We start from the raw sequence: 26,968 nt of genomic DNA on the forward strand, positions 1-26,968 counted from the left end.
TGAGCCGAAACGGCGTTGAGGTCCCCGCCTGCCCGCGGCACTGCCTGCGCACAACTGCCGCAGCCGGAGGAGACGGGGAAGTTGGGAGCGAGCGGCGCTCCGGGTCGGGCCGAGCGGGGCCGCGCCGTTGAGACGGTGCTGGCGGAAGACGGTGAGGGTGGGGCGGGCAGGCGGGGGGGCCCGGGCAGAGAGGGGGGCCCGGCGGCGGCGGCGGTGGCGGCGGCGGAGGAGGACGAGGAGGACCAGCAGCAGGAGCAGCAGCAGCGCGGCCCGGTGCCGGCCGCTATGGACCAGTGCGTGACGGTGGAGCGGGAGCTGGAGAAGGTGCTGCAGAAGTTCTCGGGCTACGGGCAGCTCTGCGAGCGCAGCCTGGAAGAACTCATCCAGTACGCGGGCGGGCTGCGTCGGGAGATCCTCCAGACCGAGAGTACGTGGAGACCCCCCCGTTCCCCACCCCCCTTTCCCTCAGGAAACGGGCCCGGCTCCTTCCTCTGGGTTTAAAAGACCCACAACTTTGGGCCTTTGTGGACTGGGGGATCTCTCCGGGGAGACCCCCCCCCTCCAGGGAGAGCCCCCACCCCCAGCCCCGGGGCTGAACAGCCCTTTCCCGGCCCCGGGGGGGCTGGTGGTGGTGGTCGTCGTCGTGCTCAGCTTACGGGCCGGCCCCGGGCGCAGGGCCGGTCTCTGCGCGGGGGGAGCAGAGCTGGAGGCCTCCCCCCTCACCCCCCGGGAGTCGGAGTTTTGCGTGCGTTTCTGACAGAGAAAAGTTAAAAGGTAGGAACAGGTATCGGCCCTCGGGCCTTGTGTGGGCTGCTGAAGAGGAGCGTTTGTTCCCTATCAGCAGGTACGGCATGAACCCTGGTCAGCGTGTTGGTACCTCTTGCGCCTTTATGTTGAGTTACAATGGGGTTAGTCAGCCCCAGGGGAAATAAACAGCAGGGCTGCCCTGTTTGCTCCCCCCCCGTTTAATTCTTTACTTTTTCCTCCTAAGTCACTGTTGTTTTCTTTTGATGTGGCTAGGTTTGGAAGTGTTTTAGGGTAAAGCCACTCTTCAGCAGGAAGTAAACACGGCCTCCTGACTTGACTGTGTTTTACAGCTGATGTTGAGCACTTACGCAGGCGGGCTAGATGGCCAAAGCGCACTATAAACATGAGATATTTAAACCTTGCGAAATCCCTGAGATGGAGGTAATGCAGTGTTTATCGATGGAGTGGGAGGGAGTGGTGAGACAGCTGAAGTGATTGACCCAAGGCCATGCAGGAAGTGAGTGATGGCTCAGGGATTAAAAATAGGAATTTGCAGTCTCCTGAGCCCAAACTTGAGAGCAAGCTGTGCTATTTCACTGCTTTGCAGAATCTGCTTTTGTTTGGTTCAGAGAAAAATGTGTTTGCGGTAGTCTTGTACAAATATGGGGGCAAAGCTCACTCACAAGTGCGCATAATTCCAGGAAGATAAACATGAGTGTAGTAAGAGTTGCCGTGTGTGTACACAGCAATTTCCATAGAGAGAAACACGGAACTGCACTTCTTGAGGCATTTATTTGGAACGAAATAACATTTGGTCTTTTTGTCATTGTTTTGAAATGTGTTTCAATAAATCTATTTTATGCTGTTTAAAACAGTTTGGGCTTGCACGTTAAGGACAATCAATAAAATGCATGTCTTCACAAACTGAGATGCTAACCTTGCCTGGAAAGCTGCAGTGTGACCTTCGTGGTTGTACTGATCTTTGTAGGACTCTGTTGGGCTGTAAAGATTTGTCACTGAGAATCCTGTTGCAGGTCTGGAGCTTTTATTTACTTTTTGTAATAAAATTAAAAGGTTCCAGTGTGCAGTTCCTTCAGGGCCCTCATTGGGTTTCCCTGCCAGCCTTGGCTTAACAGTTTTTGGGACTTACCAAATAAGTAGTGATGCTGTCCCAGCAGAGTACACCCTAAATTGAGCTTTCTTTTAGTAAGCACTCTAGAATGAAGCCAGTATGTTGCTAGCGCACTCTCAAACATCTGGGGAGTCTGTTCAGTTTTGGCATCTGAAAGTAAGGTGTCTTCATAGGTAGCAAAAATTTTTTTTTTTCTTCCTTAACATGTTATTTATAACCTTCTAATAAGGACAAGTATTTGCAGCTTTTATATACTGTACCCAGAGTGTTTTTGAAAATTGATGGAAGTGGAAGTAGCGAAACATCTTAATGTGGAGCTCTGTAATTCAGCGGTATGAACTGCAGAAATGTGCTTGTATATATCATCTTGAAGGAAGAAAAGAAAAGAAAAATTTGACTGCTGAAGAAGAAGTTAATGCTGTAGGACAAGATGTATGAAAAGGCCTTAAACAGGCAGTGGATATAAAAAGGAAGCGGGTGGAGAAAAAGAAACTGCTAGAAGCTGTTTCAGCCTCTAAACTGGTTCTTTTTCTCCACACATACAGTCTCAAAATTCCTTGAGCTGCTTTCTTATTAAAGCAGAAGTACAGAACAGCCCTATGTGAAGGTTGTGAATAGGAAGAAAAAGTTTTTCTTTCTTCCCCTAATGTATCTTGCCTCCTGGAGCAGCTGAGGCATGATTGCATATTCCTGGACAGTATAAATGTGTCTGGCTGAGTAAACTTGGCTTTGGACTCTGTGTGTAGTGTCTGCTCGCTAATATATTTATTTTTTTAAAATTGTGACTGTACACAATACAGGGATAAACTGTCAGCTTTTGGGATAGCTGTCTGCAGGCTTTCTTCTGCTGCCTTATTAGAAGAAGCTCATAGTTTAATTAAAGTTGAAAGAGATGGGTGCAGAGGGGGAAACTTTTCTATGATGACTTTGTTGGCTTTTCCTGTGTAGATGTTTTCATTGCTTTACTGTAGTTGATTTCTGCTACAGTAAGTGTTAGGGGCCAGTAATTCACTTTTTTGCTTGGGGTAAAAACAGTTATGCGTGTAAGCTGTTTGGGTTTTAGCTTAATGGTTTTTCTTAGGGGAAAAAAAGGCTATTAAGAGAGCATATTTTAATCTCTCTGTTTATTGGGGAATGAGTATTTCCATTTAGCTTGTTGCATAATTTCTGACTGATCATTTTGTCTTGGCGAAAGTCATGAGAGTTACTTAAGATCCTTCATGTGATTTTAAGTGTCTGTCATAAAAATTAAATAGCAACCCAGAAATAATGATTATTCTTGAAATAACTTTAGGAAGTGAACTTTATGTAGTACGCCCTATTAGCTGTTTGCCTGGGATGTGATCATTAGCTTCTTGGGACTGGAGGGAGAAAAAAAAAAAATTTTTTTCTTAAAAGCTATGGCTGTTGCAAAATTGTTATTAAAGCTTCCTCAGCCGGGGCTTGTGGGGTTGAATAGGAGCTATTTGCTTTTCTAAAGACAAGCTGGTTTTAGTATGTAACAACAGAAGGTTGTTGTCGCTGTTGACATCAGCAAGTCAGGAGTTAGGATGCATGAAGGAAGGTATCTAGAATAAGTGGCTGGTAAATTATGACTTACCCCTTAGGATTACAGCTTTTTTCTGGATTTCCTTTGCTCTCTGAGGGATATTGTTAAGGGTACACTGACAGTTTGCTTTGGGTCTCAGGTTGCTGGTCCTGCAGCAGCAGTTTGATGCACCTGCATTTTGCTTTCCATGAAATACCAGAAACTGGACTCTTAATGTGACGTTGAAACCAAAGGGGTGTTGAAATATGAAATGAGAAAGGAACAAACTTTATGGAAAATGTGGTTGCTTTTTAAATCTTTCTTCTAAAGAGATATTTTGCAGGGGTTATTTTTTCACATGAAGGGTTTGGATCCGGAATGTTAGGGAAGTGTTTCTGGGCTGCTGTCCTGCTTAAATTAGACTTCCCATGGAGTTGAAGGTTAAGTTTGTGTCCTTAAAGGAAAAATTCTTCATGTAGAATGAAATTTGAGGAAGTAGAGGCCTTCAGAGGTAAGACTGGAAAAGAGTTCCTCCTTGTATTTTGAAATCAAAAGCTGGAAGAAGGGGCTGGAATAAAGCACAAAAAAGTAATTTTTTTCCAGCTGAAGCTACTGAGTGATACTTGAGTCCAGGCATGAAGGGTGTAAACTGTGAAGTGTGGTGATGTGGTCAGGGGCTTGTAAACCTTCTGTATTTATTGTTTTGCCTGCAGAACAGGTCATACAGCATTGCAGCTGTTGGTTGGACATCAGTTTAAAAATGACAGTTTCTAGATAATAAGTCTTATAACAAGAATGAGTGGATCTGATATCTGCAGTTGGGTCTTTTACAGGTTGCTTCTCATCTGTTGAGAATTGGAGACTGGTTGGCTGAACTGTTTAGAGCTGTTTCCACAAGCTGGGAAGCAAGTTGCATAGATCTCAAATGCAAGCAGGGTCTGATACAAGTGGGTAGCTTGCGGGACAAGAATGAATTGGGCTCTTATTAACCCAAATTTTGCTTGCACCTTTTTGAAGTTAAACATGATGTTCTGACCTATCTTCTGGTAACTGTCTAAAAGAAAACTGATCCTGTAGCAGGTTCTGTAGCTTAATATTATAGCCTGTGAGATTTGTGGATTGGGGTGTTTCTTTGAGATGTATTTAGTAATCAGACACATGAGAACTGTCCATTAATTTTTTTAAACTGCTGCACTTGTTCAGTGTTATTGTTCACCCAACTTGATTCCTGATTCCATGGGTGAGCCATGTCCTGTACATCTTCCTTCATTTAAACTGATCTAGCTTTGCAAATGCTCTCTAGCTTGCTTTTCTTTCTTTTAATACCATTTCTTGTCTTTATATGTTGTTGCATATGAAGAGATTTAATATTATGATTTGTTTGTAACAAAACTAGTAATTTTCCTCTGTCTTGTCTAGATCAAGATGGAGACTTGTCGGGGACAATTTCACTTGTTATGACACAGTGTTGTAAAAGAATAAAAGACACAGTTCAAAAACTGGCCTCTGATCATAAAGACATTCACAGCAGCGTATCCCGAGTTGGAAAAGCCATTGATAAGGTATTTATATTGTGGTTTGATTGTGTTATTGCATATATTCTGTGATGTGTACTCTGCTTTACAAAATTTGGATTTATACTACAATTAATTAATTCTTCCTGTCAACTACAGAAGCCTAGGCTTGGGGCAGAGGCAACACAGAAGGGTGGGTGTACAGTACTTGGTTTCAGAACTCGTTGCATACAGAGTATTCCTTCTGGGGCAGTTCAGATCTCTTAGTTTCAGAGAGAACGTGCCCTATAGATATTATTAGATTTAGTAATAGTGTGTGTTATATCAGATTAGCTAAACGTTTGTTTCAATATCTGTCTCAATAAAAAAAATACTGGGGTTTATATATATGTATATTGTATTTCTATTTAATTGTTAGTAGCAAATAACTCAAAATGGTATTTTGTTCTAGAAGACTATAAACCAGAATTTTTTAAGACATTTTGTATGTATTTCAGGTGTATTGTCAGTTCTTAGGGCTTAATTTTATAACATGCGGTGTTCTTTCTAACAGTGTTCTTAATGTGAGTAAATTTAGCTTCTCATAGTATCTGTGCCTATGCCATAACAAATAATAAGATAGGGTGGCATATCTTTGAAGCTTTGCATATGAGACATTTTCATATGAAATCCAGGTTCAAGAGTAACTGGGATCCAAGTATATTTTTGAAGGTAGATACTAACAATTCTTTGAATTGATGCTAAAACTCCTTTTTTGCAGTAAGTGGTGCCGTATGTATACTTTCCGGCTGTGCTTTTCTCCATCTGTATGTTCTTTCACATAAGGTAGTCCTGTATGCAAGGAGTCTTTCAGCTGCTTTTTTGGATATTCCTAAGTGATAGTTTCATATTAGAATATGCTTATGTTGATGGGTCTAAACATTTGGTTTGACATACACCTTATAATCTTACTCAGAAGGACACTAGTAAGTAAGTTTTCATGTGGACAAAGACATTTGCAGCATTACGAAATACTCATTCATCCCTTGGGAGTCTCATTTAAAATTTGTTTAGTAATGATAATCTGTTAAAGGATAAATTAACAGTAGTGCTTTGAAGCAGCGAAGTACACAGTACTGTATTATTGGGCAGTACATCTGTGCAATTTATATTTTTTTACTTATATCTATGACTGATAATCATGGAGAGCTCAAACTTTGTACTAATAGCTTTAATCCAAGCGTCACTGTTATCCAAAGCTTAAGGATGCATCTGTCTCTAATCCTTGCTGCTGCATCTAAACCAATTAACTAGAGTAAAATTCCATCCTTATTACTGGCTTGAAGCCTGAAATAAATTTGTGTAATCTTGTCCTAAGTTTCAAACTTTTCTATTCTACTTTAGCAAGTGGACTTTGTATAGATAAGCTTTCAGGTTTGGCTATACCTTTTTCATTTATATGCTATGAAATAGAGCAGCTCTAGGTCATGTATAGAGGGTGTGAATATTCAATGGAAATTGGTGGTACTATTTCTTAGAAGCCAAAGAAAGCAACACTTGAAATCTTAATGAAGTTTAGGCTTGAGTCTAATCCCCAAATAGCTGTTTCAGTTGTCATGTGCATAGTTTTCCCAATGTTGTTTCTGTCCTGCTGTTTCATCTGCTATTCTTATTTGAAAAAGGATAGCTGTAAATAAAAAAGTTTTTTTTTACTTTCAAGTGTGTGGTTTTGTGAAACAGTAGAAAGGATACCAGTTTGCTCTGTGCCTGCTGAGTGTCAGAAAGGCTGTTTCAGTGAGGTGTTCAAAAATTAGCTCAACGTGCTGTATTCAGTGTGCTTATTCTGCTGCACTTTCAATCTTGGTGTTTACCAAGATTAGTTTAGTTTAGTTTAGTTTACCAATCAAGTTTAGTGTCTGTGGTGTTTACAGCAAAAACCTAGAAGCAGTGGGAACTGCAGGAGTGTACCCAGTTCTGCTCATAATGAGGGATGTGTTTCTATGAAGTCCAGAGCATCGGTTAGGATTGTCTCCTTAAATAAGAACTTTGTTGGACTTTTTAAATGCAGGTAGTTTGAATTTTATTAGTTTTCACTGACTGTAGTATTTTAAAGGGACTACTTTAAAAATGTACCATGTAGTCTTGGCCTGCTTGTCAGATGAATATGTGTAATGTTTAAATCCAGGTGGAATTGAATTCTTCCCTGGACAGTGACATTTGAAGGAAATTCTTCGATACATATATAATGCGATTTCCCTGTGCTGCTGGAGTGTATGCTTGAAACCTGCCAACAAAGTCTTTGTTGGCATGGAGTCCCATAACCTGTTGAAATTGCCCTCCCTCCATCCCTTCACTATAATATACTTAAGCTTAAACCAGAAGAAGTAATTAAGTGTAATTGGTGTAGTGAATTGATTCTCCACACATTCTGTGCAAAATACTGCTGCTTCCTAAACAAATGCTCATTAGAATTTAAAGGAGCACAGCCCTTGCCCTGATTCATGAGATTTGAATTTTCTTTCTGTTGCATGTAAATCATCATTTATTTTATAGATGGATTAACATCTCTAGAACAATGCTTATGGTCCTCCTAGCTGTATATGCTCAGGCACAGATAAATGTTACTCATTATTTTATTGCCTGACTTGAGATTAGGAAACATGCTAATATTGGTACCAATTTTGTGACGCATCCAAATGACAGCTGTTGTTACAGCTGTTGATTGTACACTCAATAAGCTTCCTACTTGACAAACTTGGATTTTGAAAAAACTTGCTGTATTATCTGCTTGTGGCAAATTTCAGGTTAAATTTCTTTTTTTCTTTTTTTTTTTTTTTCCCCAGTGTTGAGGCGGGGTTATATCTATATGTAAAGTTTAGTCTGGTTGGTTTTTAAGCTAGTGTATTCATTGCTTATGGGCGCGCATGGGACCTAGATTGGTCTACCTGCAGAGTTCACTCTGAGAACAGAAGCTCCTAAGCATTTGAAAAACAAGTCCAAGTTAGGAATCACGTTAAAGTCTGAAATGCCAGTATTTTGTGTGTTGCTTTTAGTTAGTTCCTGGAGAGTTTTTCTAATAAGCTAAACCTTTTTTCGTAGTAGTTCTACATGGATTGCATACTTCTGATCCATTAAGGGTTACCCTTTCTTCCAAAGAGTATTTTGCCCTTTGAAAGGAAATGTTTGTGTCCAGTTTTTTTCTAGCATTTCTAGCGTTTGCTCTGCTTCCAGAACTCAGGTCAGTGTTGCTCAGCAAGTTGTTTTCTGGTAGCTCACTCATCAGTCTCCCTGTAAATCAATCAACTCTTCTGGAATGATTTGAAATCATCTCAAAGCATGTTTGATGGGGGTAGTAAATGTTTTCGTTCTAGCAGCAATCTGTTGTGAGTACTGGTTAAATGCTTTCATTCAGGAGAGTAAGTGGAGTAAATGGTAGCTCTTTCCATTTTCCCCCTGAATTTTAAGCCTCTTTTTAAAGGGCCGGCATTTTAATCCAATCTTTGTTTTGGGAAAGCAAACTTTTACCCTAAGTTAGTGTTTGTTCATTTAAAAACTTACATTCAGTAAAGGTTTTTAGTTTGTTTTTAGTTTGTTTGTGTATAATTTAATTATGTTACTGTGAAGAATGGGGCTGCATAAATACAGTCTTTGCAAGTTGAGCTCTATCTTATGAACAAATGAATTCGACAGAGAAGGTAAACAAATGTCTTTGTATTCTGGGTCTGAATTCAGAAGAAGGGAGAAGTGCACAAAATAATCTCAACTGGGAAACTGAGGAATAAAACTGGCCTTAATCATCATTTTTTTCATATCATGTTGTTATTAATAACATGGGAGGTTGTGTGTTTATTAAAGTGGTCCATCTTGTGTGTGTGTGTGTGAATCTTGAAGTCCTCAGATTCTAGCAGTTCCCCGTAATGTACTTTACATTGTTATCATCGGTATATTTAGCACATAATAGCCTACATTTTAGTGCTAGGCTTACTAGTTAGGCTTTTAAAAGATTTGTTTCTTCAGAATATTAACTGACACTTCGAAGCTAAAGCCTGAAAAGTACAAAATAATCTTCCTGGAGTTTGTAACTTACAGAATTTATTTCAACTTTTGAAATCTTATTAAAACCCACATGCTATCAGTTAGCATACTGTTAGCATTTAGAAAGCAAAACTGGGTGATGTGTAGTCACCAGCATGTCACGCATGCATGACAGTTATGAAATATGTGAGCCAAAGGCAAGCACTAATTTCTTCTGACATGTGACAGTCACTCACTGTAATATGTGCAGTCAGTTCTTGAAGTTCCTCAGGACCCAGAAAAGGCAGAGCTGTAGAATCCCACGTATAATAAAGACCTCAAAAAATGTTGTGTTTTTTTTTTTTTTTTAAGAAGTTACTGAAGTGAGAACCTGGTGAAGTCTGAGTTGAGTGGAGAATGGCTGAGGGGGGAGAAAAAAAACTTGAGGTCCTCAGTTTACAGCTCATCTAGGTTGATAAGACTTATCATTGTCACCTTTTGTGGAACTTAAAAAAACATCTAATTTACAGTGGAGTTTTGAAAAGTTTCTCAAGGCTCATAGTTTGTTGTTTCAGAACAAAATGTGGATTTTGTGAAGGAACTAATAAGGTAAGTGGCTTTACCACCTGTGCCCCCAAGCAATGAGAAGGATGTGACAACATTTAAGGCATAAGTTCAGCTGTAATGGCTGGGAACTGCCCAGAAGAATAGAGTTTCTTCTTACAGGGTTATGTTTGCTAGCACCTAAAATTGCATGAAGAGTAACTTAAAGTTGATTGTTTTTATATTACTGGTGATCCTGCTCCGGAATCCTAAGTAACAAAAGCAAGCTTGTGGGTTCTTAATACTGCTTCTGATACTTCCTTAATGCATTGTCAATGGAATTGTTACCTGCTAGTGGTGTTTGGACAGTGATACCAGAATCCACCACGGTGGTGAACCTTAAAGGCTTCAAAGTGTTGGCACAATTAAGAACAGTATTTAGTTTTCAAGATGCTTAAGTTTTTTCAAGGTACAGCTTAAAGATGAGCAGCATGACAAGGAGGTTCATAGGTTAAGAGACCCAAGTGAAAATGTTGTTAAATGTGAGACTTGGAAGCGGTGACAATAACTTAAATGCTCATCTTGCTCCATCACCCACCTCTGAAAGATGAAAGAGACAATTGGCTAGCCTAAGGTTTTACTGAAAGTTTGCGAAGAGACCTGAATGAAGTGGTTTTGAAGGCGGCACACATGCAGGGATGAGAAGGCAGCCCCTTTCTCTTGATGACACAGAGCAGCATCAAAGGAGATGTGGAGGTGGCTGATGAAGGACATTAATAAGTTGCGAACAAAAGGAAGACACACTATGAAGCTGAGCTGTGCAGGGTACTCGAAGATCGCTCGTACCGGCTTTGTGTTACTTGCTCTGCCTGCCTTGGCAGAAGCATGGATTTGTGCTAGGTTGCTGTTCCCGTATTGCGCCGGGGTATCGATTCTCACAGGGCTGCAGCTGAAGCACTCCTATTTTCACTAAAGTTCTGATTTCTGAAGTCATCAGATCAGGCAGCAAGCAATGCACTGACTTCTAGACTCTTTTGCAAGAGATTTGATTTAAGCAATGGGTGAGGATTTTATGAAAATTAACCCGTCTGCCCCAATCATAAAACATGTTAGCAGTTAAAATCCTGTTTAATATCTTGGATTAGAGAAGCATTGCTCTCCCACTGCCAGGAGGCACGATGCCAAGCAGTGCCAAGTGTTACTGAAGAGTCACTGTGACAATATTTTTACTTATTCCTGGAATATGTCTCTAGGCCACTGGCCTAAAAATACACGGCAGTAGGACCATCGGGGTTAGATCTGTAAAAGATCTCTCATCTTCAGAGCTCATCCTGTTGCTGGGATGTTGAGGTCTTCAGAGATTTGAATTTCATTGTTCTTTGGGGGGGGTGGGGGGGGCGCGGGGGAAGTGACATTTTCGTTTTTCAGAATCGTCTGCCCTGCCAGCTACGTACAAAGAAAAAAATGAGTTAAAGCTTTTACTTCTAATTTGGTGCACTGTAGTGACAGTGATGCATTGGTATGCTATTTTGATTCTAGTGTAGGTGATTTAGTTTTCTGTTCTCTATGCATTTTCAGTTTTCACATATGGCAAAAGCATTTTCTGCAGATCCTTCCTTCAAAAACACATCATGGTCTGGAAATCCTTTATTAGTTAACTAGATTTCCAATTTGCTAGCTAGACTTGTAATGTCAGTGTAATTCTGTATAATGAATAGTACTCAGACTTGAAATGAGTCCTTGAACTTGAAGACGCCAAAGAATTTTTTCTCTCCTGTACACAGGACATAATGAAAACATCTGACATACTTTTCACTTTAAACAGGAGGTAACTGAGGGCCAACTGAGTAATAGGCAGAAGACATCAGGGTGGAGATATAGGTGCCCTGTGTAACTAAAGAAAAATTACGTGGGATGATTTGTTCTAGCCTATTGACTGTTAATTTGTACATTTCAGAATTTTGACTCTGACATCAGCAGTGTGGGGATCGATGGGTGCTGGCAGGCTGACAGCCAGCGAATCCTCAATGAGGTGATGGTGGAGCACTTCTTCCGTCAGGGGATGCTGGATGTAGCTGAGGAACTTTGTCAGGTAATGATAAGTGTGGATGTTTAATGTTATCCACCCTGGAGAGTTGTGCTTTGTGTTTGTGTCCTTATTTGAATGTTCCAGGTGAATATTTAAACTGTCAGAAAAACAGTGGTTTAATCCTATTGTTTCTTATGCTTTAACTAAAAACTGCCCTTTTTTTTCCCCCCCCTCAGGAATCTGGGCTATCAATAGATCAAAGTCAAAAAGAACCATTTGTGGAGTTAAATCGAATATTGGAAGCATTAAAAGTGAGAGTTTTGAGACCTGCACTAGAGTGAGTCTACTCAGTTTTTCCTGCCTTTTTTTGAACACTTTTAACAAATCCTTAGTTTTTCACATCAAGTATTGTCTTTAGTATATTTTGACATGTCCCCGTTTGTCCTTTGCGAGCTCTAGTTACTGAATGAATCCCTTCCTGGTTTTGTCCCCTCTGTGTCCCTTCCTATGGGCAGTCCTTAACTAAGGGTCTCTTTCTTTGATTTAAGAATTAACTTGAATAATTTGTGATGCTGACTTAAAGTTTTGGGAAGAAACATCGCTTAGAGAAACAGTTGTGTGCCATGACAATACCTAGTCTTACAGTGAATCGGTAGTGAACCTTATTTTAAAAGGCCCAATTATGAAGGGTACCAGGACTTACAAAAGGTGTTGTGTACCACCAAGTCTTTTTAGGTTCATGAAGCCTTTGGAGTGAGTAGAAATTGACTCAGGATCGAAGTTCTTGCTTTTCCTCAAGTCACTCTCCCTTTCCAGATAAGGAACCACAGAGTGGGAAGAGGGAGTGAAAGGATAGGTGTGTGCTTTGCTGCTGCCAGGTAGCTGTTGATTAATGCTGGGTGAGAGGTGAGTTGCTGCTGGGAGCCTGGACTGACAGTGAGATCTGTTAGTGAGATTTCTTCTGAACAAACCAATTCAGTTCATGCAAGTCAGTGGATAATGCTGAATGCTCAGGTGAAAACCAAGTCTGGGAGTATCTGAGATCTATCAATCAACCTCAGACCAGCATAGTTCCTTGACCTTACAACATTAGATGTGTAAGCTGGTGCTAAGAGTGACAGTGAGGAGGAAAGGTGATGAAATGTCTCGTGAGCTACTGCTTTATGATTTACAGTAGTGGGTATGTAACTGCACAGTACCATTTCTGAATAGCTTTTATTTTAAAAATAAGACAACCCCAAACAAATCCTCAGCCTGGGTTTTCTTTTTTTTTCTTCCTTTTTTGCAAGTTGCAAGAACTTTCGTAGGCTTAGGTTGGTCTCAGAAGTAAAGAAAACAAAAAAACCCAACACAAAACCCGAAAAACAAACAGAAAGACCCTAAACCAGCTTTGAAGTGATATTTTAAAAATAGAAACAATGAAACCAAAGCAAATTCAAAATTTCTGTGTTTCATTCCAGAGCATAATTCATATACTTAAGATACCTAAGTACAGTTTTATATTAACAAAGGTTTTCTTTTCCCTTTAACATGAACCAAAGCAGGTATGTCAATTCAGAGCTTATTGGCATCTAAACCAAGTGCAGAGATACTCTGATATTCGAATTGTGGTGTTCATAAACTAAATCCTGGATTATGCCTCAGGGTCATGTGGAGTTTGACCTAAATAGTTGGTCTTTGAATATAGTTGCTCAGATGGTTTATTGCTATTGAACTGGCTAATTGCAGGGAAGCAATACTGAAATGCCTGGTGTCACCAGTGAAACAGGATTTATTGTCAGCTACACCACGTATTTCTTGTAGTTCTAGTAGTAACATAGCTGTTGTGAAAAATACTCTCAGAGGAACAGTAACTTGCTTTTAATGTCAATTCACTTGAAGTCACTACATTCGTTTTAGTTGCAGTTTGCTAGGCCTTATGCCTTACTTATTGCTCCTCAGTTGTATCTTGTAGTTCCTGCAATGTGTTAAATATTTTCCAAACAAAGGAGAAGGCATGGTCCTTCAAAGGAGCTCTTATTAGGAGGACAGCTGAATGGACACAGAATAGGGTGTATTGTTAGCAGTTTATATGCTGGTCTCCCTCCCCCACCCTGTCTCATTTTTAAATAATGTTTATTCTGTTTAAACTCTTCAGTGCAAAAGCTGTCTGCTTCTCTTTGTATGCTGGGTCCTTATTTATAGTGAAGCCTATGTAAAAAACATGGTGGCTAGTGAGGATGATCAAAATGTGGCAAATTTACACAGTTTAGGGGGTAACCAGTGTCTTAAATGCCCAGGTATCACACAGAACTGCTGACACTAGTGAAGATATTTCCCATATTATTTCCCAGGAGACTTGGGTGTTCAGGAGAAGGGATAGAAACCGCTCCTGGAGGGACTGCCGTGGTGTGAGAGGGGCTTGGAGGGGTGGCGCTGTGCTCTTTGGATGAAAAGCTGATGAATGGCTAAAACTTGCATTAGTAAAAACAGCTTTTGGGGTGCATAAAAGCAGTTCCAAACTGGCCCATTCTAGGGTTAGGCTACTGACAGTGGTGTTGAAGCAGAAAGAGGTATTTCACAAGGATAATGAATTACAGCCTCACAAACCAGGAAGGGGAGGATAGCAGGGTTTACTCATGCAAAATTGCGGAAGGTTGGGATGAAAGCAATAACCAGTCTCTCTGGCTCTGTCAGTGCTCGGCCTAAGTCAGTGTTGGAAATGAAGCAAACACAGGTGGCTCCTGGTCGCTGCTATGGAAAAGGAGCTGTTGGGTGGACTTCTTGAAAATATTTTCAAAGCCCTGCTGTGGTGGTAGAGGAAAAGTTAGTATTTATATCTGATTTAAAAAAAAAAAAAAAAAAAAGACCCTAACATTAGTTTTTTCAGATTTTCTTACTAATACATATTCTAACATGTAAAAATACTATACTTCAGAATTAAACATAGTATGACTGGCCATACCATTTTTCTTTTTTTATGCGGTGTGTAATGTGACTTTGTAGATGGCCAGCCTGGCCCTGCACCCTAAACTGTGTAATCTTTACCTCCACAGGATCCTGTTAATTTCCAGTGACTCTTCTCATTGTGGTTTGGTGATGGGGGAGGGAAATCTGTAGGTTCTTTCTGGGCAGATTCTGGCCCTTGTGAGCTCAGGTGGGTCTCCATGTGAAGGTCTGGTGGGAATGACTTGCAGGTTCAAAGCTTTTGACTGTAATCTCCTAGGGAAGAGATACTGTCTTCTATCTGTAAAGCAGCAAGGTGCGCATGTCCTGGTATTTGCTGGGACCTTTGGGGTATGGTTTAAATTTAATTTAAACTTTGCTAGGCTTTGTGAAATTAATTTTAACTAAATTCCATGTGGGAGCTAGAAGAGAGCTCTGTGTACCTGTGGTTTGAATGGTATAATGTAAACTTCAAAAAATTCAGATGGATTTGAGTCTTGAAAGTGGAAACACTCTGAAAGTATTATTTTGAGAGGAGGCAGGAAGATAGGCGCTGCAATTACTAAGGATATTGGACAGTGGTGGAGAATATGTGGGTTGAATGTTTTAAACCTCACTTGCTGGGTTTTTGTCTTTCCATTGGAAGTAGGAACAGCATGTGCTAGACCAAACACCTCAGGCCTTGCTTCTGTGGCTGCTTTCTTCTGATACAAATCTGTGCTGCCACTCAAAGAGATAAAAATGGAAAGCCTGCCTAAAAGCTAATTTGGAAAAAATAGACTTGATCTCAGCAAGATGGAGTACCGCAAGAAGCAAATATTGGCAGGGAGAGGATGAAGGCTTTTTTGATGCAATATGGATTAATACCTTATTAATGGGACTGTGGACTAGTCTTATTGTTTATTGAGAACAGTTTTTTGTCTTTCAGCTGCTTATTAGGCTATCACTGTTAACTTCAGGCTCTTGTTTTCTTAGTTGCGAGTGAGCTTTATTGCCACTATACCTGACTTAAACCATGGACTGTGGTCATAAAACAAACTCAACAAAAGACACACACACACCCCCCAAACCAACCCAACCACCCACCCATCGTTACCCTTCCCTCCCAGTGGAGCTTACAGTGTTGACAGTTTTCTGAGGCTGCTCATCTGAAACTGCTTGAAATTAGGAACAGTAGGGCTTGTTCTTAGTTCAAAGGCTGCATTTTTCACTGTTTCCTACTGAAAAGTTACTGCTGTCATTACAAAGGCTTGCCAGTAAAGTCAGACTCCTGACACTTTCACCACAACAAATTGAAAGTAGATACTTGCTCATTAACACTGCATCTTAATGTAGAAGGCTAACTTGCATTGGAAAGCTTTACCAGTGCTGTAAGAGTGCTTAATTTTCTTATTTTAGTATTGGTTGAAAAGAACAGAAGCCTCGCATACCCTTTCTTTTTAAGGAATGGAGGCTACCTCAGTTTGTTGCTGAAAAGTGAAAAGCTCTTTGCATAATGGGGCCCCCCCAGTGAAAATGGTATAACTAATTAACGCTAATGAGAAACAGATGTACTGAAGAACATTGTAACTTGAAGTTCGTAAGAGAAAGATTGGATTGGCTTAGGCATGACTGAATTAAGGAAAAAAAACCAAAAACCCAAATCCAAACCCAACCCACAAAAACGCAAGAAAGGAACGTTTTATGAAATGCGTTGAAAATTCCAGTTCACTTTACTTGTTGTGTGTTTAAGAATTCTTATATGTTATTTAGGAGCCACATATTAGTGTTGTCGTGGTGAATGAGACCCAGAAAGTGAGGAATATTTTTATTGTCCAAGTTGAAAATGACACCAAAGGCAAAGTTTAAACAGGGTAAAGTGTGATAATTAAACTGATTTCCCTTCCCCCTATCCCCTATTTTAAGGTCTTGATAATGTCTTATTTTTGAGGCCCCCATAGATGCACTTACCCTCTCCAGGGCAACGCACATATGCAAATAAACATAGTGGCTTAGAGAAAATGTTTGAATGGAGAAGCTGGAAAATACGTTCTTGAAAGGCTTGGTCAAACTTCTTCAACATGCAGCTGAAGACTATCTGTAATTGTTAAGATTGAGTGGTATTAATCCAAATACAGTAGATTCTAGCTATTTCTGTCTTATATTGTGCCTAATTCAGTCTTCCCTTCCAGCCAGTGGGTGCTGGAATTTTGCAGAGGTTAACCTGTACAGCAGCATCAGAAATACCATCATTCACATGTGCACCCTGTGTAGCAACGTTACTTGTAAAGGGTCTTGCCATTTTCCATGCTCTGTATAGCCTCTGAGAAGTTCAGGGAACAGGCATATTCTCCTTGAAATAGATGGTTGATAATTGTAATAATTTCATATGGTGTAGGCTGACATTTATTACCCTTGTGTGTGTCACATCCGTCCTATTGTACCTCCTTGTTTCTTCTAGGTGGGCGGTATCCAACAGAGAAATGCTTATGGCACAGAATAGTTCGTTGGAATTTAAACTACACAGATTATATTTCATTAGTTTATTGATGGGTGGAACAGCAAATCAAAGAGAAGCGCTTCAGTATGCGAAAAACTTCCAGCCTTTTGCCCTAAATCATCAGAAAGGTAAGTGTTTTGTCTTACTAAGGGGATTTAAAGCACCTTGATGTGGCACCTTGTAGTAAAATACAAGTCATGTTCCAAATGTGGTTTACTCCATTATTTTTGTTTTGTTAGAGGCTTCTTATTTTTTTCTTTAACGTGTATAGCCTGAACACTTAGAATTTGAATTAACTCCTTTGTTTGCTTTTGGGTTTTTTTTGTTAAAGAGGGCACAAAATTATATTTTAATATGTCTGTGCATTTGCTTAAATGTAGGGGTTTGGCTCTTTAAATAATACATAGATTACATCTAGAATAGGTCCGCTGCCAGGGTAAAGTGTTAAAAATGCACGGAAGTGTTCTTGGTATAGTCATCTGCTATTTTCAGCTGCGTGGGCTAATACAAAGAGAAATGAAACTTCTGAAAAATGTGTAATACATGAGTTAAGTGAACCATCCCAAACTGAATGCAGTAAAGCCTAATGATTAGGGTACTGTGTTTGTCAGAAAGCTTAAAGAAAAGTAAAACTGTTCAAAGGAAATTTAACAGGCAGCATGGTGTGCTTGTAAGGGGCAGATGACACCCCCACCCCCCCATCTGTCCATAGCCTGTGGACATCTGTCCTGTGATGGCTATAACTGTATTTTGTGAAGGTGCGGATGTGTATTATTGATTTGGTATGTCTGCCCGTTTTCTATGTAAAAGCTAAACCTGTAGATGCTAGCTTTCATTTGTAGTGTAAAATAACTAATTGTTCCTGATCCCTTGCAGATATTCAGGTTCTGATGGGCAGCCTGGTGTATCTGCGGCAAGGTATAGAGAACTCTCCGTACGTTCATCTGTTAGATGCAAACCAGTGGGCAGACATCTGTGATATCTTTACAAGAGATGCCTGTGCTCTTCTGGGTCTGTCGGTTGAATCACCTCTCAGTGTTAGGTATGCTGGTTTTCACTTACACAGTGTTTTGGTTTCTGTTTCTTGTTCAGGACAAAATAAATGGCTTCTGAGAAGTAGTCTCATCTAGCTTCTATTAAATAAAGGGTACAGTTGCAATTGGCCCTAACAAGATTTGGAAAGATTAGAAATCGGAGGTTCTTGTGTGCTCTGCTTTATTCTGCACCTTGGCAGTTCAAGAGGAAGCATTTGTGGATGGAATTTGGCTTCCATAGTTTAGGCATTGCTGTGAAAGATGAGGATGGCAATCAGCCAGACTTTTCCCCACAGCAAGTGTATGAAAACTGTCCCTGCTGTTTAACTGAAAAATACCCAAAACTGTGGCTGTGATTCTGTTGGCATTTGATCATCTTGGGTTTTAATCCACACATTACTTTACCTGTCTTCTCCTTAGAAGAATGCTTATGAGTTATGTAGTGATTTCAGCTGCTAAAATTGTTTGCTGGACCTCATTTGCAAAGAAGAGAGGCACTTTAAAGCTCAGTAGCTAATCTGACAAAATGCAAATCTGTAGGAGGCTGTTGGAAGTGTGAAGAAAAAAACCCAACCTAATCTCCTTCTGGCTACTCTGAAGCTAAAACAGATTAGCTGATGTTTAGCCTTTGGATGTCAATTCCCCCCAATACACTAACGTGATGTTCTCATTTTCATTTCAGAGATTAAGTAAAAAAATCATATGTATCTTTCTAGGCTAGATTTGGTACTTAGCATAAGCTTCATTACCTCTTCTTTTTTTGGTGGTTTTTTTGTTGTTTGTTTTGTTTGGCTTTTTTATTGTTTACATTTTATTATTACTAGACTTCTGTGCTTAGTTTTGAGTTCTTAAATTGTCAGACCTTCTGCTTCTCCTGTTTGCACCTCTGTCACAAAATACAACAGAAGCAACAAAGGGAGCACTTTCAGATTGTCTTTCTACAACAAACATTACAAATTTCAGTTTGTAGGTTTTAAAGATATCTAAAAGTTCTGTCTCTCTTTTTGTTTTTCGTCTTTTTCCTGTTTCAGTCAAACTAATAGCAGCCCTTTACATTTTAATTGCTCACACACTGACGCTGCAATGGGATTTTCAGTGCAAAGAGCTGAGAGATTTTCAGTGAAGTTGGATAATCCCTGTTAGTGATGTTTGGATTGCTTGGGTGCTTGTTTTGTGCCTGGTGTGAAATCAGTTGCACTGAAATATATTTACTGTATAGGTGGTATCGATATTCTTGTCATAAATGAGACTGTTCTAAACTGGTGTGACCTTTGAGTGCTGCAAATCCTTTAGAAATTAAACCAGCTTGAAGTTAAATCCCTGCTGTAAAATATATTACTTCCTAGAATGTGAGTAGCGATCCCTTTTTTTTAAGGCTGATTGGCTTCTCCAGTATTTATCTAATCCTGTACAGACCTTGTGGTCTGAGTTACTGAGTAGAGTCAGTGGGAAGACTCTTGGTGTATTAAGGAGGTTGCGGTTCAGGGCCTTGGAGGACTACAGGACACCATTTGAATTTACTATTTACTTCAGTTGTTATACTCTTAAAGGGCTCTTCCGGAGATGTTTTCAGACAGAACCATTAAAGCCTTAATGCTTTTATTTCTGCAAATACTATTTGTCTAAACTTTCCACATGGTTTACACAAGTTACACTCAGGGCCAAAATAATCAAAAAGCAAAGCGTAAGGATTAAAATAGCCAGTTAAAGGTGAGGAATATGATATTTTTTTTTTATAGCTTAGGCAAGAGATCCATAGGTTTCAGGCACGTCTCTCCCACCTAAGTAAACTAGCCAGAATGTTCCTGCAGAAACATGAAAACAAAGTATCTGGAGGGGCACAGTGGAGAGGAAAGTCATGACTTCTGTAGATAATAAAATTTGCACAAATAGTAAAATAATCTGCCAAAAAACCAGAGCTGGTCAAATCCTGTTTCTGTTGCTGCTGATTTCCAGGCCTATATTATTGCCATGAGATTTAAATCCATCAAAACATCTGTTGATTTGTGGAAACTCAGTGTCATACTTTCTTTTGTAATGTAGTAAAATATTTCAAAATAATGTGGTAAGTTCTGGTAATGGGTGACTCCCAGAGCAGGCTGAACTGTTGGGACACTGACTTTGGTCAGTTCTATACTGACATTCTTGTTACAGGCTGTGGTTTTCCTTCCTTTGCTTGCCTTCCAATGCTTTTTTCTACATTTCTTTTCTTGAATTAAGGCAAAGGTGGAAAGACATGTTTCTTTACATGGTAATTGCATATAATTAAAGGTTTATGGGTTGTGTGTGTGTTACATGGAAACTCTTAAGCTGCATGTACTCTTCCATGATTGAGAGCAACTACCTGTATAAGCTAACATGACGTCTTCCTCCTGTACAGCTCAAAATTAAAGTAGGTGGTACAGAAAATCAATTCATTATAAGACTCGGAGCAGGGATTAACAGTAGTTTTTAGTCTAGAATACAGTACGTAAGGGCCCTAGCCTAAGACACAGAGTAACTGAAAACGTGCCCTAAAACTCCTCCTTGTTATACTTGAAGGGAGCTTAGAGGTACAGACAAGAACTGAATGAAGTAGCACAACATTCTTGTGTCCCAGTTAACATTTAAAGTAGAAATACAAAAAAAGCTGGTTTCCAGACAGGCACCTTATGGTTAACATTTCCTTTTTCTGCAGTTTTTCAGCAGGTTGTGTAGCATTACCAGCTCTAATTAATATCAAGGCAGTTATTGAACAAAGGCAATGCACGGGTGTTTGGAACCAGAAGGATGAGCTACCGGTGAGTCGATGCTGAGCTATCCCAGGGCAGATTTCTAATGGCAGATGCTGTTTTCAGGTTTCTTTTGCACTGAATGTTAAGGATGTTAGATGTGGCCACCAGCTCTGGGGCTCGGGGCTTCCTACTATACAGAGACCCTGGGGGTCTCCATCCCAGTCCAACGGGTGTACCTGCTGCTTTCCTGTTTGTAGGTTCAACCAGTAGCAAAGCTGTACATGAATTGCAAACACTCGCCCACGCACACACACAAAGGACGCTGATACGACTGGCTGCACAGGCTACCACAGATGAGGCGTTGCCTTCAGCAGCACCCATATACAGGACTGGCATAGAACATAAGTGTAGACAGCCAAGATCCTGTCGTCCTCTTTGGCTGGTGAAGATTAAAATTCACTGGTGAAAGCACACACCCCCCCCACTCTAGATTCACAAGCAAAATGCATGCTCATGAACCCTCAAATACTGGCATGGCCCTTCTGGCCCCTTTTATATCCCTTTCTGGCCATTCTTCCTCAATCCCCTTTCCTTGCACTTTCCTCCTGCAGTTCATATAGTTCTACTGACCCCTTCTCCTCGGAGACCCTCAGTTTTGCATTCTGACCTGTTGCAAAGTCCAGGTTTTGTTGCAGTTTCTTCATGACCTATCAGTTAGTCTGACTGGCAAGGTTGGTTTTTATTGTCTCTGTTATGCTTGTCAGGTTTGTGTATCTTGGTTTTGTTTCTTGCTCCCCCCCTTCACTTGTTACCCCTTTTTGCATTGAAAAGGTTTTTGATCAAATGACCTTAACAAAACAGATGCTCTCACCTTCTGCTTAAACTTACAGTCAATGTATGAGATGTTTCTATATAACTGGAAGGGCAATGCATCCCACTGAGTAACATTAACTTCCTCTAGCTAACTAAGCTTGAGTTCTGTCCATGGGCTGCTTTGCATTGATGCTTTGTCAGGCAGATAGGAGATGAAAAAATTAGTGCTACATCTGGGGACACGGGAACTGAATTGGTCTGAATCCAGTGCGTTATGTTTCCAGCCCAACTTATTTGTATCAGTTGAAATAAAGTTCAGTTGTTACGAAACCCCAGTTTCTCTTTATAGCTGTTGTTATGTGTGGGCAGCTCTCCAGTGGCCTGCTCCTGATTTGGAAAGAAAACCTATTTAGTGCGAACTGGTCATGAACTGAGTTAGCCTCTTTGATTGTAGCTGGAAGAGATTTATTTATAGTGTAAGCATGTGTGTTGAGTTTCTCCTGGCTATGATTTCTGTAACACTGAGAGTGTAACCTCCAAGTGTGACAGATTCATGCCCTGTGTCCAGACAAGAATGATTAGCTCGGGAGCATTTGGGAATGATTGCTGTCAGATGCAGATCAGTTAATAATATGTACATTCATCCTTGCATAGACCTTGTTTAGACCCCTCTAAACTGAAGGGTTTCTAGTGTGTACTGCTAAGGCAGTATGGGGATGGGCAGCCTTATTTTGATCATGCAAAGACAGAGATTAAGTAGCGTGATAAGATTATGTTGTCAGATTTTATTGAAGGTTAAACATGTCAAAATTCAATACTGGTCAGAACGAGTTGCTTCCAGTACAGAAGCTGTGATTTTTTGCAGTTCTCAGTCGATTCCTGAAGTTACAGATCTGTTCTTATCTGTAAGATGTCCCTTCCTGAAATCATTTTATCCTGATGGCAAAAGCTGTGCTGTACCAGTGTCTTTTGTGTTGGTACTGAAAATTAATTATTCTGATACACTTTGTTATTGACACGACATGTAGGTGTTGGGAGAGTCTTTCAATAAGCTATAGAACATTAACATAATCCAAGAGTTTTTCTTCACAACACCCCTCCTACCCTCCCCTCCCAATAAGATCTGTTTTGTGAACCACTCTGGAAATCACTGGCTAGGAAATACAGAAAGTCTTGTTGGGTCATCAGCTCAGTTTGCCTGGCAGGGCATAGATCTGCACTAAAATATCCACTTGTTCCTTGGCAGAATACTCTGCTGCTTTGGGGATGGGGGGAAGCAACATAAATCACCATTTTAGGATCACAATTAAGTATTTTTGGCTGGGGAATTGTCAGGCATGCACACAATAGGTTTTGCTGCCTTCATGGCTGAATTGTGAAATCCATTAAGTAAAGGCCATGACCAAAAGGGATAATTGTCTGGAAATGTAGTTTCCCAAGATAAATTGCTATGTAAATTTCTTTCACAGATTGAAGTGGACCTTGGTAAAAAGTGCTGGTATCATTCGATATTTGCCTGTCCCATTCTTCGTCAGCAAACAACAGATAATAATCCACCTATGAAGTTAGTCTGTGGTCATATTATATCAAGAGATGCTCTGAATAAAATGTTTAATGGCAGCAAGTAAGTACCATTCTTTTATTTCAAGCAACATACAGACAAGGACAAATCTTAGAATACTGTGTTTTGGGGAAACTGAGTCCATAATTGGTGGAAGGTTGTTAATCCTGGAGAATGACTTGAAAGCCAGATAAAGCTGGGTTGATGCACTGGAGAAAAGCGTAGTAAACCCTCTGATGTTGTAGATAGTGAGATTAAGTGAAGGAATGCAATGAGCAAAATAATTTTCCAAGTTTTAAGTACCGTTGTGTTGTCTTAAATTCAAAACAGAGGCTTTTACGCACACAGGTTTTTTTGTTGGGAGAAAGGTTAGTAATGCATGAAACATCCCTTAAAAATAACCTCTGGGGGAAATAAGGCTTAGTAACTGAGGAGTTAGTTGAATTATCACTGTGGAAATACTCCTTAGATATCAGTGGGGTGCCTACAGGCTGTTGGGAAGGAGGAAATGGGATAGAATGAGCTATACAGATTTACTGGAGGAAGAACCAGTGGTAATTTGGACTGAACATATGCAGCTTCAGTGGAGGGTTGTCAGCTTAATTTAGAGCCGTAAGTTGTTCTGTAAAATCCAGTGTGAAAATAAGGGATGCCATGAATGAAAATGTCAAGTGGTGTTTACAATTTTTGCCCTGTTAGAAAAGCCTACAGGTATGCCTTCGTGGGTGACTGTAGACATTTAAGTCAGTAAACTTGCTGTTGCATTATTTCTGTACCTGATCACTTACTCCTGGTGCATTCATTGATTGGCTTTAGTGACAGCACAGCTCTGACAATATTAACCGGGGGGGTAGGGCAGGGGGCGAGGACAAAGGTCCAAACATAGAGATGGGGAAAAATGGATCAGTGCTAGAAGAAATATTGTAAGCAGGTAGAATCATATCAGCAGAGACCTCAGCAAGGAAGCCAGGCTGACCTCTTCAGTCATAGGCTGCAGGAGCTGATTTAGGTGGGTTGTAAAATCAGGGCATTTTGGGAATCAGACAGTAAACTGCACTGGATACCGAGGAAGTCAAAATGCAAGCTACTAGCTTATTTTAAAATGACTAAATGCAATAAACTAATTCAGAAGTAGAAATAATAAATTAATCCTGAAGAGTAATTTCTTTAATAATTCGAGGGGTGTGTGGGTGAAAGGTGAGGAAGAATATAAATAGAAGAAAAAGCATGGTAAGGTCTCTTAGAGCTGCTAAAAGTGACTTTTAATGGAGCCAAGTAAAGCATTACAGTTTAAGAGTAATTTGATGCTATGGGGAGGGGGAAGAGTGGAAGGACTGTCAGTGCAAACTCGATACATTTAATGCTCAGTTGTCGCATGTTACCACTATTGTAATGCGTTGTCTTTGTCCCCAGATTAAAATGCCCCTATTGTCCGATGGAACAGAGCCCTGGAGATGCGAAACAGATATTTTTCTGAAGAAAAGTTTCATTATGCAGTTTGTAAGTGACACTCTGGATTTCAGGTGCATTTCAGGAGAATTAAAACACACTTGTTCCGTTTTATGCAGCAGACTGAGGACTCCTATGTTTGTATAAGCTAATGCTACAGAAACTTTGCCAACATTTAGTATATACATACCAAGTGGAAATGCTACAGAAATATTATTACCATAGGGCTTTACTATACTCTTGGTCTCCATACCTGATCAAGTTACTACACCAGCAGTTGTCATTCAATGCAGGTTTTTGTACTTAACTATATGGTGACTTTTGACTTTTTACTTTTTAAAAGCAGAAATTGATCACCCCCATTTGTTTAATATTTTTCCTGCTGTTATTCTATCATTCTATTGATAACTGTCACCTTAGAGAATGTTTGTGGAAAAAGTTTTATTTCCTGTAATGTGTACATAATTAAAGGTAAATACTTCAGAAAAAAAAGTTTGATAAATCAGATAGTGGTTATAAAACTAATTTGTATTTTTTTCGCTGAAAAAGCTGTGATATATTCTGAGTTTCTTTCAAACATTTTTTTCAACTTTTACATAGAATTCAAAATAAATGTGCATATATATAAAGTATATAAAATATATAGCCCCAAGGGGCTACCTGTTAAAATCCATCGCTAATTTATAAGGGTGATGTGTGGCTAAATTACTACTGGAGCAGAGAGGGAATAGGAAATCCTGTTCCTTTTGGTTTCACCATCAAGAAGTGGTTGTGTAAGAGAACATTCAATAAATTCTGAAGTGGAAACGCTTTTAGCCGATGACATTTGTTCTCTGGCCTTTGTAGTCATGTTCTTTGAACTTTGTATTCAGGATTAGGCTATAAATGTCATGTTGCTGTATAGTTTAATAGTCATTATAGTGTGCTATTTATAAACAGTTATCAAAACCAAATAAATTGTAGAAGTATTCATTGTTAAATGGGGGAAAAGCATGTTCTGATGCAATCTACTGATCATGACTCTGCACTTGGCAGAACTGGGCCCTACATCAGATATTAGGAGGTAGCAAGTTTCCTGTAGCTTGAGAACACTTTGCTTCTAGCCTTGTTTTTGTAGTAGAATATTGCTGCCATTGCCACTTTTTCTGCTAAATTTGTCATATTGTTGACTAGGTAAATTTGTACTCATAAATGAGATGTAGATCATGGCAGTTCAATCTTTTCTAGTGTGCATATATTTGTATTTATTGCACTGTCCTATAGTAGGGCAAGCAGCCATAAGGCATGCAAAGCTACATGTAAAATTATATTTCTGTATTGTGTAGTTAAAAAAAAACAACCCCCAAGCTTATATGGTTGAATACTGACACACTGGTTGAATGCACTAGCACAATGCACTACAGAGAAGACCGTCTTTGAGAAATCTACACCTTTTGAATTTGTATGTCACCTGACTTGAGAGACTGAGTTGGACTCTTACCGGATCAGTGACAACGGACAACCCTAAAGAGACATTAAAAGGAGCAAGTCAAGACACACAAATTTTAAACTTTAAATGTGTTTGATACATGTGAAAAATACAGGTGTGTGATTTCCTGCAAAAAAATTGTATTCACACTGAGTTCAAAACAGCCGCGTTACCAGGTGGTAAAATCAACAATAAACGGGTGAGGATATTATTTTCCATGTAGGTTTCCTAGTCTTGCTGAAATTGCTTTTAATCTTTTCTTTGGAGCAGAATTGCTTAATGCTTCAGATTTATATGAAATGGCATATGAAGTATTTAAAAAAAAAAAACCAAAAAACAGTAATAACAAAGCCCTAGAAAACCACCCTGAAGTGTAAGTGCTGTCTCTCTTTCTCTTTTACACTGCCAGTATATTGGCATTGGTGTAAACACTGGTCAGTGTTGATAGTGCCTCTAATACAATTGCTTAGAGTACAAGAATGGCACAGTGATTAAATGGCAATAAGGTACAAATTCAACTTGTGTATTAGAATGTTTATATTATAGAGTGGTCTTGGTTTTGCTTTTAAGTAGCACGCATTGTAGATCCGTAGCTAATTCAAAAACTCCTCTGTTTTCACTAGGGAATTGCAGTTCTTTTCCTAGCTGTATGTTTACTTAAAAATTATTGCTTGCAGTTTTGAAGCTCCACCAACAGATGATGCTAGTGGTTTAATGTGGAGTGGGGTTATGTGCGTACAGAAATGGGGTATTGTGCTGGGCATTTGTAAAACATGTCTGTGTTGGTTCTTACAGCTGTCTGGTTTGCCCTTTGAGGTGATGCAAGTTGTCTCCTACTACTGCCTGATAATCTTCTGGTAACTAGAGAAAGTGTTTCGAGGAGGAAAAGGGAATAATATTCTGAGGTTTTCATACTTGAGATATAGTTAGCAACTGATACATGTACCTTTAACAGGGTTTGGAATATCCATAGTGTAAAAAAAAAAAAAGGTATTTGATTTTAAAACTACAGTGGCGTCTGATTTCTGTCTCTTACACT

General features: G+C 39.8%; 1 protein-coding gene across 2 annotated transcripts; it reads left to right on the forward strand.

Annotated features, from left to right (window-relative positions):
• The first annotated feature begins 169 nt into the window (after positions 1–169).
• RMND5A (required for meiotic nuclear division 5 homolog A) lies at positions 170–26,245 on the forward strand. 2 transcript variants are annotated; one of them, XM_037387340.1, is made up of 9 exons: positions 170–427; positions 4,827–4,969; positions 11,415–11,549; positions 11,723–11,823; positions 16,852–17,018; positions 17,767–17,932; positions 20,602–20,704; positions 22,921–23,075; positions 24,426–26,151. In XM_037387340.1, exons 1-9 carry the CDS (start codon positions 286–288, stop codon positions 24,487–24,489), a joined length of 1,176 nt encoding a protein of 391 aa, XP_037243237.1. In that variant the 5' UTR covers positions 170–285; the 3' UTR covers positions 24,490–26,151. The 2 variants fall into 2 exon arrangements, with proteins under 2 accessions (XP_037243237.1, XP_037243246.1); XM_037387349.1 differs by lacking the exon at positions 170–427 and adding an exon at positions 4,269–4,354 and having other exon boundaries at positions 24,426–26,245.
• The last annotated feature ends 723 nt before the right edge of the window (positions 26,246–26,968 follow it).

The sequence above is a fragment of the Falco rusticolus genome, chromosome 1 (assembly GCF_015220075.1).
Source record: "Falco rusticolus isolate bFalRus1 chromosome 1, bFalRus1.pri, whole genome shotgun sequence".
NCBI lineage: Eukaryota > Metazoa > Chordata > Aves > Falconiformes > Falconidae > Falco > Falco rusticolus.